A 10,957-nucleotide genomic window follows, 5' to 3' on the forward strand; every position below is an offset into this window, starting at 1 on the left:
TCTCTCGCACGGTCGCCGTCTCTCTCCCGTCCAGCCTTCGCTCACCCTTTTTATCTTGCTCTGCCTCTCCCTCGGTCCGTCTCCCTCCTCTCCCCGCGCTTCTCTCCGGCCCTCCTGGGCCGGCGGCGGTCGACTCAGGCGGGCGGAACTAGCCGTGCAGCGAACCGCTCGGTAAAGCCGCTCTGCGCGGCCTTTTCATTTCTGCGTCCGACAAGGAAACCACGATGACGGTCACATTCTGCCATTTCTTAAACGTGCCCATAGGAAATAACATTTACCAACGATGCATAATCACAGAGGCTCACCCGTTCCCCGCAGTTAGACGATAAAGAATCAAAAATAAATTAGCCGCTGAAAGAGAACAGATTATTAACCTAACTTGCCCCTGCTGGCCATGTGTGGAAGCCCCACATGCGGCGAGGACTGACTAGAGCGGGCGTATGTGTACAATGCCACATGTAACATGCTGCTTTACTCATCTACTTTGCTGTAAATATTTGGTTCTAAAAGCCACCATTTCTGTGCAGTCCCTTCCCATCGTGGCTACATGAAAGTATTGGATGGTGGCGGGGGGGATGGAGGGGGGGCATGCATCCCTCAGTGGGCTGCCAGCGGAGGAGGCTGCAGGACTGGGCATCCTGCCCAATCTACCCCTGGCACCTCTCTTCTGGCCAGCCATCAGTTCCGGGGCCTGCCTCCTTCGCTCAGCTGCCCCGCTGTAGGAGTCTCCCACCCCCTACCCCCCGAACCTCACCATCCCCAGGGAATGCAGAGGCAATGTCACCCCCAAACCACCAGTGAGCCATAAATACAAGACCACAGGGAAGGGTGGGAAAAACATCAAAGGCAATTTCCACAATGGAAAAGAGAAAAAGAAAGAAAAAAAAAAAAAAAAAAAAATGCTGCGAACATTCTGGGATTTCAGTTCAGAGCACTCGAGAATGCAGGAGAATACACGGACATGCATCCTTAGATGCGCGCGCACACACACACACACACTCTCTTCATCCCTTACAGAGACCACATGTACAGTACATCCCACGTACAGAGCGCTGAATCCAAACTACGAAGGGGGGTCAGGGCTGCCGTGTGTGTCTCCGTTGGCTTGGCCTGATTAAAACTTCCTTGAATGTCTTGGATTCCTCTCTGGATTGATTAACCTGACCCGTATTGAGTCCTCTCTCGGGTAGAAGACACAGATAACTCTTCCGAAGGAGAACTCTGAAGAAGTGTGCGAGGTGAGGACTGCGAGCCCGGTTTAATAAAAAGGAAACAAAAGCCGTTGTTCTTTTTAATTTCGTACTTGTTTTGTGATTCATGTCGACTCATTTTTTTTTTTTTTTTTTAGACAGTGTTCCAGCTTGTAATGTTTAATTCAGACACAAACAATGTATGCCAGCTAGAATGGATGAATTATTTAGGTTTTCATTAGTCTTATTATGAGCGCTGTACAGATGTTCACCGCCTCGCGCTTCGCCATCCACGCACCGCAGCCAAGCCGCAGCGTTGCGTTGCCTGCTTTTCTCATCCTGTGGAAAATCAAGGTACTTTAAAGGGGATGTTTGCTGACAGATCCAGTGTTACAGTGGAGCCAAACATAAACTGCAGCTACAGAACTACAGAGACACTAATATGATGGCTGTTAATTGTTAGCCACTGGGATCACAGTGTGTGTGTGTGTGTGTGTGTGTGTGTGTGTGTGTGTGTGTGTGGGGGGGGGGGTTAAATGGGTTAGTCCACCATCTTCACCAAGCAACTCGAGATCCAACGTTTAAAAAAATTGTCAATAAGTGTAAAGTCTGAGAACGAGGCTGGGTTAATATAAAAATCACGACGCATGAAGATTAAATTAAACACTATGCAGTATCTTTGGAATAACCTTACACACACACACACACACACACAGGTTATGAGTTCGCATTTTAAGAATGCTGTAAGCTTCGAGTATTAGTTTTCCTTCCTTTTTAAAACAAGAAGTTGGAACAAAGGAAAATGAGGCCGAGAGCTTTTAATCTGTTTGCGGTGGCGTAAGCAGAGCTCGCTGAGCCGAGTCTCGGAACGCAGGGCCGATCCCCGAACAACTGCCCCGCACGAGGACGCGAGGGTGGTGGCATCTACAGCCCCTCTGCGCGAAGAGCTCGGACTCAGATGGGGGGGTTTTCCTTGGCCTGGTAGCGATGGACCCCGGGATGGGCATCTTCACAGGAGAGCAGCTCATTTTTGGCTCCATTGCCTGTTTGCAAAAGGAACTTTAAAGTGTTCCTACCACCTCCCTCCCCAGGTCCAGGCTTGCCTGCATTTATGTCAGCTCCTCTCCCTCGCTCTGTCCTTCAACTCCTCCTCGTCTTCCTTTCTTCCCCTGTCTGTTCACCCACTCAGCCCCTTTTGCTCTATGAAGCCTTTTTACTTTTGACTGCTAATCAGTCACTTTTTTTAATTGATTACACTTTAACTCACTATGGAGTAGTTGATTCTGCCGCTTCTGACCATGTCCGACTCTCCTGGGCTAGGATTACGAAATGTTTATTTTCTATATAGCGACGCTTGATTTGAAATGACTTTTGCAGCTTACTGTTACATGCTTCTTGGTTAATATAGCTAGATGCTCACAGTAGCGTGTTGGGTTCACCGTCTCCTGCAAGGGTACAACGGCAGTATCTTTTTCCCCAGCATTATGTGAAACAACCACCATTTAGTCACAACCATATTTCCTTTAGTGAGAGTCCAGCAGGTCTACGTGTCCTTATTTATATTTACATTTACTAATTTTCCAGAGGGTTGGACCGGATCCTGCCCTCCGGTGGGTCTGGGGTTCGAGTCCCGCTTGGGGTGCCTTGCGACGGACTGGCGTCCCGTCCCGGGTGTGTCCCCTCCCCCTCCGGCCTTTCGCCCTGCGTTGCTGGGTTAGGCTCCGGCTCCCCGCGACCCCGTATGCGACGAGCAGTTTCAGATGATGTGATGTGTGAGTTGTAATTTTCCAGACACTTTTCTCCAACGCAATGTATAACTTTGGGCTTTTGATTCTGGACATTTTGTGTGTCAGATCACCAAGCATCCAGAGGTGGAGGAGCAAGGAATTGTAGGCCCCCTAAAACAATATTCATGTGCCCCCCCTTTCAAATCAAATCATTACTACTGTAAAATTTGTGAGCTCACAGAATTACCACCACCATTCACCCTACTAACAACAGCCCTGAGGGGACCCAGGCACAAGAGATAGTCCTCAGATACCAGAGGCTGCCAATGCATTTTTGCAGCTATTAAGTACTGTACGATTAACAAATGCTTACAGGAAAGTATGCATACATATGATACTCAATTTCCATCCATCCATTGTCAAAAATTGCTTGTCACGAGCGGGGTCGGTCGCAGCAAGCCGGAGCCTTACCCGGCAACACGGGGCGCGAGGCTGAGAGGGGAGGGGACGCACCTAGGATGGTACGCCAGTCTGATACTTAGTTTTTATGTACTGATTCAACTTTTAATGCAAAAAACAAAACAGAACCTCCATTCATCCATCAGAATAAAAAAACTGCTTGTCCTGAGCAGGGTCACAATGAACTGGAGCCTATCCCAGAGGCAATGGGTGCAAGGCTGAGTAGGGGTACACCTTCAATGCTCACCAGTTCATTGCAGAGTAGCCAAACATGCACAAACTCACTCACCCATTCACACGCTACGGGCTATTTAGCATCACCAATCCAGCTGAACTACACATCTTTGGAATGTGTGTGTGTGTGGGGGGGGGGGCAGGGTATCTAGAGAAATCCTACCCAAACATGGGGAAACCATGCAAACCTAACGAGACCAATAAAGATATTAATTACCAAACAAGTGAAACATGGTGTATCTCAGCACATGGGCCCTGAGATTCGATAACGGTTCAATCCCCTTTCAGTTTATGGAGTTGGCATGTTTTCCCTGCGTATTTGTGGATTTCCTCTCAAAGACATGTTTCAGGCAAATTGGCGATTCTAAATTGTGCGTATTACATTGCTCCACTGTGTAGATGGAGTATAGATAGAATATACATGTAGTATAGATGGAATAACTGTAGGGAGTTTAATGTACCTAGCAATGTAAGTCACCTTGGAAAAAATGTGTCAACTAAATGTTAGTAATCATTGTAAGTTGATTTGGAGAAAAGTGTCTGCTAAATGAATAAATGTACAAATTGTATTTCTCTGACATGTATGTCGCTTTGGAGAAAAACACCTGTAATGTAAATGTAAGTGTAAATGTCTCCAGCTGCTCAGCTGTCGAAAGGTGCACAAAATCCAAATTAGGAACACATAAATAGAAAGAGAGGGGGGCGCGGTGGAGCAGTGGCGCAGTGGGTTGAATCGGGTCCTGCTCTCCGGTGGGTCTGGGGTTTGAGTCCTGCCCGGGGTGCCTTGCAATGGACTGGCGTCCCGTCCTGGGTCTCTCCCCTCCCCCTCCGGCCTTACGCCCTGTGTTGCCGGGTTAGGCTCCGGCTCCCCGCGACCCTGCCTGGGACAAGCGGTTCAGAAAGTGTGTGTAAATAGAAAGAAATGCCTCATGAGCTGAAGCTGAGGTATTCAATGAAATTTAAGCGGAATTCTCCGAACTCGAATGGGTGTATTTCAGGCTATGACTGTACTGTGTTTATGTGTGTGCGGTGCTGCTGCCTTTGGACCCAAAGATCGCAGGTTAGAATCCATCTCCCGCTGTACTACCCTTGAACAAGGTACTTAACCTAAATTGCTGCAGTAAAATTACCCAGCTGTATAAACAGGTAAACAATTGTAGGTACCTTAACACCGTAAGTGGCTTTGGGGAAAAGTGTCAGCTAAATGAAGAAATGTAATGTCTTGAAACATTTATTATATTCTTTACAAAAATGTGTTTTATTTTGGTATGATTTTCTATGTTTTTGTTATATTCGGTCCCTCGTTGAGGTTATCAACTGATTTATGTAAGGTTTGGGGGAAAGAAAAACAATTTTTAAGGATTCGGACAAAAGCGGTAAACATAAATAGGAAAAAAAAGGACAATTCCAGAAAGCTTTACCTATTAAAATCCATATTAGCTGTATTCTTATGACTACAGACTCCATCGTTTTTGCACACTTAGTTCTCTAAATGCAGGTGCAACTGATTCCCCTGCCCAGGTAAAACCAGAACTGAAAGTTTCTCATTTCCTCACTGAGACAATGAGGATGCTGTATGTTGGACACTGGACTGGGCATAATGCATGTACTTGACTTAATAGAACAAACTGCTGCTCGACCGCTTTGTAAAGAGACTTGGTATGGTACTTCTCCCAGTGTATAAGTTACTTCCAGGACTTTCAGGTTATATTTGTCTGGGGACACATCTGGAGACATTTAAACCGTGCTCCTTAGTTTGACCATGACACGAAGTACACAGCTACCCCACCGCCCAACATCTGTGGCAATGAGTACATAACCGTTCAAACTTTTTTTGATGAACAAGGTTTTCGGCCTCTGGAAACCAAGAGGTAAGAAAACCGAGAACTAGTCGACGCTCTCACCTGCGCACCAGAAGGTATGCGCGTCACCTAGGAAACCGAAAGCCCGAGCGGTGCTCTCAGCTGAACTCTGTGGCACACAATTATCCAATTATCACCCTCGCCTGAATCTGTACTCCACATCACATGATCAGCATCCCAGGAGCTTTTTATCCTCCCTGCACCTTCAGATTTGCATGTCGCACTTGTCTATCCAGTTCCCCACCCCTTCCCACCCCACCCATGATTTCATTATTTTTGGCGGAAAGCTGGAAGCGGTGGGCCTGACATGCGGCGGCAAAGAGCTGAGCTGAACTGGGGGTGGGGCACTTTCTGTCAGACAGGTCGGTGTGAGGACCCCCCAGCGACCCGGCGCTGTCACCGAGCCCTCAGCCTCATGCGCGAGGGGTGTCAGGACCCACCGCACACTCCGGCGCCAGAGGCCCAGCTGTCAGCCTGCAGCAGCTCACTCTGCCAGCACTGTGTAGGAGGACCGAAAAAAGACACAAAGAAATTAAAGGTGTATTCCCATCCAGCATCTCAGGAGTGAAAATACTAGCTGTAGACAGTTCTGATTTTATTCTCATGCTGTGTAACAGGGTGAATCTTTTACCTATGGTTATTTACCCCCCACCCCACCGCCCTCTTTGGCTGTTAAAGGGGGGCATGAGGCGGGTGCGCTGTCAGTTATGCTGCGTTGCATTTTCCCCTGTAAACATCAACATGTTTGTGCAGCTCTTCACTTCCTCTCCTTGGCCGCTCTGCCACACTCCAGCAGTTTCTGCAAACGCTTTCCTGTCATATTAACTAGCACTTGCCCATACGACAGCTGTGGGGAGAGAGGGCCTTGGAATAAAACCCTCCTCCACGGTGAGGATTTATGCTCTCTCAATGTCAGAGGAAACGCATCCAATTCTGTTCTTTGAAAGCTGGGAAGGAAAAAGAGAACCAGGCCTACCAAGGTTATACTTTTTTTAGCTTTGACATTTTTCTTTGACACTGGAAGTTAAGTGAATTCAGAGATACGTGTAAGAAAATACAGCATTTTTAGGACGTGTTGGGCAAAGACTTAAGGGCTGTTTTAAATGTGTTATATAAAAAAATCTAGACAACTACGAAACTTAAAAGTAATATTTCCTTCGTATGGCATCCACACTGTCATTAGAACAAGTAACAACTAAAACTCCCTGCTTGAGGTCAGTGTGGAAGTTTAGGACACGAGGCTTCTTGGAATAATTAATCTTTGGTGAACTCACAACCAGGAATAAACCCTTTACCGGGTTCCTCCCACAGGAAAGGAAGTAAAAAGACTCGGAAGCTTGAAAAAAAAAAAAAAAAAAAAAAAAAAAAAAAAAAAAAAAAAAACCTACCTTTTGGGTAGGGGGGGAGAAAAACCAATATGCAAATATAAAACCACACAGATTATCACAATAGTAATGTGTAGAGTGTTACACAACAAAATGTTGCCAAATTGGGAAAATGCACCAAGACAATACTTCTGATGTTAAGAAAACATACACACACACACACACATTTTCAGAACCGCTTGTCCCTTACGGGGTCACGGGGAACCGGAGCCTACCCGGCAACACAGGGCGTAAGGCCAGAGGGGGAAGGGGACACACCCAGGACGGGACGCCAGTCCATCACAAGGCACCCCAAGCGGGACTCGAACCCCAGACCCACCGGAGAGCAGGACTGCGGTCCAACCCACTGCGCCACCGCACCCCTGTTAAGAAAACAGACTCCTTCAAATTTCACGTGGCACTCATGTTTTTTCTTGACTTACGCCAACGGATCGGCTACGACTCGTTCCCTTCTTGAACCGCCTTAAAATCGTCTTAGGTAGCGACAGCAGGAGTGTGTCTTTCCTACTCACATGAGAACATTTTCCTTCAGGAGCTGCTCACGTTGAAACAGTGTATTACTGACATAATAAAAGTAACAGGAAACCACCTTTTTCCTTAATTGTTATTAGGTATCACCACATGTGACTATTTCCAAAGGGATGCAGAGCCAGTGCCAGCTTTCAGTGCAGCACAGTAGTTAGTAGTGTATCTGTGCACACATAAGCACTTGACTAAACTGTTATCCTGATTAAATTAATTTAACCTTCCCTCTCAATACTAAGCTTGTTAGTGGTTTAAATAAAGCTGCAAAGCCTGCAGAAACATTTGACCACTCTTACTTGAAGCATTTTACTGAAATGTTGCCAGGACTAAAAATACAATTGAGAGTGTCAAAAATATCTAATTTTACATCAAAGGCAGAATATCTCTCAATGATAATTATTAACTAACTAATAGCGCGCGTGAGCAGACATACTACTGTAAGTTACCAGCAGTAAGCCCATATAATATATTACATTTTTTGTTTGTATAATTCAATTTTACACCCGATCATAAGAAATAACGCAAAACAAAAACAACTAAATGCAAATAAATAAAGGTTTAGTTACACACAGTTTTTCCAGCTCACGTCTATAATAATATTTGCTCATCATGTTAGGGGTAACTGTTCTGAAACTGTGTCTGTGTTACTCGACTGATCTGATGCTACAAAAAAAACCCGACGTCGCAACTACACAACAACATCATGTCATGATCTTCAGCAGATTTTTAAGCCGCAGCGCCAATTTAACCGAGAAATGGCAAGAATGGCATTTTGATCCGCGGTTCGCCGTCGAATTAACAACAGCAAGCAAACAAAACAGCCGACTGCTACACGTCGACAGCTAATGGGTTAAGGGTAAAGTGAACTGAATTGTAAGAAGTTGGTTTCCAGGGGAACTATTCTTACTGTTCCAGCTGAGCTGGGTCGAACCAAGAGCCTCCGAGGGGAAGGGGGAGCCCAGTTACACAAAACGAAATCCGTTCAAATACACTCCGCTTCCGTCATTTAAAGAGTGTGTATAAAGCGCGAGGGGCTCGCGTGTGTCGTGCGTTTCACGCGTGTTTCGTGGCGCGCGGAGCGGCGTTTTCGGCGCGGCGGCGCGCGCGTTTCCCCCGCGGCCTCGCGGTGCTGGCGGCCCTGCCAAGTCAGTTTGAAAAGATCAGACAAAGGCAGCAGGAAGCCCCTGGGCTCGGCAAGGCGTGCGAGCGGAGCGCCAAGGCGAGGCGAGACCTTCTCTCTCTTTGAGCGCCGCGCTCGGAACACACACACTCCGACCGACGTGCCCCGCTCTTCTCTGTCTCTTGTTCGGATTTTTACACGCATTTTTTGAAAATGTACGACCGCCTGGATCCCCGGCAGGAAGCAGAAGGCTCTTCGGAACACACATCGGGTTGCGCCGCCGTGTGAGCGAGCGCTCCGCTCTTCCCTCCTCCTTCGGTTGAGGTTTGTATCGGAACTGGATTTTTTTTTTCTTTTTTTTCTTTTTTTTTTTTTTTTTGCATTTGAATCCTACTGCGCAACCCAGACAGGTCACGTGGGACGTGGAGTTGATCGATTTGTTTAAATAATTGTTTAAAAAAAAAAAAAAAGAAACGGGAAAAGGGTGTTAAAACATTTTTTCTTCCCCAGGATAAAGAACGATAGCCTGCCGTACCAGCGACCGCGGTTGGGTTGACCGAGATTTTTCTTGTATGTTAGGCTAAAATGGAGACGCACATCTCGTGCCTCTTCCCAGAGATTCTAGCGATGATTTTCAGTTACTTGGACGTGAGGGACAAAGGCAGGGTGGCCCAAGTGTGCACGGCGTGGAGGGACGCGTCCTACCACAAGTCTGTGTGGCGGGGGGTGGAGGCGAAGCTGCATCTGCGGCGGGCCAACCCGTCCCTCTTCCCCAGCCTCCAGGCCCGGGGCATCCGGAGGGTGCAGATCCTCAGCTTGAGGCGCAGCCTCAGCTACGTGATCCAGGGGATGCCGAACATCGAGAGCCTCAACCTCAGCGGCTGCTACAACCTGACCGACAATGGCCTCGGACACGCGTTCGTGCAAGAGATCCCGTCTCTGCGGGTGCTCAACCTGAGCCTCTGCAAGCAGATCACGGACTCCAGCCTGGGCAGAATCGCGCAATATCTGAAGAACCTGGAGGTGCTGGAGCTCGGCGGCTGCAGCAACATCACCAACACGGGTCTGCTGCTCATCGCCTGGGGTCTGCACAGACTCAAGAGCCTCAACCTGCGCAGCTGCAGACATGTGTCAGACGTCGGGATCGGACACCTGGCCGGGATGACCCGCAGCGCCGCCGAGGGCTGCCTCAGCCTCGAGTACCTGACTCTGCAGGACTGTCAGAAGTTGACGGACCTGTCCCTCAAGCACATCTCCAAAGGCCTGACCAAGCTCAAAGTTCTCAACTTGAGCTTCTGCGGGGGGATCTCGGATGCCGGCATGATTCACCTGTCCCACATGACGAGCCTGTGGAGCCTGAACCTGCGCTCGTGTGACAACATAAGCGACACGGGCATTATGCACCTGGCCATGGGGACCCTGCGGCTCCTGGGGCTGGACGTGTCCTTCTGCGACAAGATCGGCGACCAGAGCCTGGCGTACATCGCCCAAGGCCTTTACCAGCTCAAGTCGCTGTCGCTGTGCTCGTGCCACATCAGCGACGACGGCATAAACCGGATGGTGCGGCAGATGCACGAGCTAAGGACCCTGAACATCGGCCAGTGCGTGCGGATTACAGACAAAGGACTGGAGCTCATCGCTGACCACCTCACGCAGCTCACCGGGATCGACCTCTATGGATGTACAAAAATCACGAAGAGGGGGCTAGAGAGGATAACGCAGCTCCCCTGCCTTAAAGTTTTAAACCTTGGACTGTGGCAGATGACGGAAAGTGAAAAAGTGAGGTGAAACTTGTAAGACTTGGGGCGGGCGACGGTAGGGGAGGGGGGAGGGGCGAGTGGGCGGGGGAATTCTTTATTCAAAAACCCTGTTGTTCAAAATTAAGTATTTTTAATGTATTAAAACTGCATAACTGTGACTTTAAAATTCCGCCTAGTAGATTTACAAAAAAAAAAAAAAGATCAGTATCATTAACTATTCCTGCTGTGGTACAGACGTTGTTTCAAACTTTTCCACTTTGCAGAAGTCACAATATTAAAGTTATTTTCCTCCTCCCCCGAGTATCACGTCTAAAACATTTTGGCTACCTCGGTTATTTACTGCAAACCTTGTATTCTTTAAAAGAAGAAGAGAGAAAAAAAAAAAAAAAGTGGAGACAATTTTGTGCCTAGAAAAATAATCCCCTCCCCCCACCGCGTCTCTGGAGAATACAAAAAGAATGAATCTTTAACTACCTTTGTTGTTTTCGTTCGAATACTTACCAATAATAGAAACGAAAGTTTCAAAGCACAGCCTGCTTAATCTAGACAATAGCAAGTTTATGCAAATTTGGATAAAATACAGATTTTTGAATACAAAAAGCCTTTTTTGTTTTGTTTTGTTTAGCACAACTTACAGGCCGCGAAGCCTTGAATTGAAGCTTTGAATAAGGGGTCCCTTCAGCTGATGTATTTAT

The 10,957-nt window shown here is 47.5% G+C and overlaps 1 protein-coding gene across 1 annotated transcript; it reads left to right on the plus strand.

The window, feature by feature from the left end:
• The first annotated feature begins 8,468 nt into the window (after positions 1-8,468).
• fbxl14b (F-box and leucine-rich repeat protein 14b) lies at positions 8,469-10,651 on the plus strand. The gene is made up of 2 exons (XM_018729804.2): positions 8,469-8,826; positions 9,013-10,651. Exon 2 carries the CDS (start codon positions 9,088-9,090, stop codon positions 10,288-10,290), a length of 1,203 nt encoding a protein of 400 aa, XP_018585320.1. The 5' UTR covers positions 8,469-8,826; positions 9,013-9,087; the 3' UTR covers positions 10,291-10,651.
• Positions 10,652-10,957: the final 306 nt, after the last annotated feature.

This window comes from Scleropages formosus, chromosome 21 (genome assembly GCF_900964775.1).
Source record: "Scleropages formosus chromosome 21, fSclFor1.1, whole genome shotgun sequence".
In the NCBI taxonomy this organism is placed as follows: Eukaryota; Metazoa; Chordata; class Actinopteri; order Osteoglossiformes; family Osteoglossidae; genus Scleropages; species Scleropages formosus.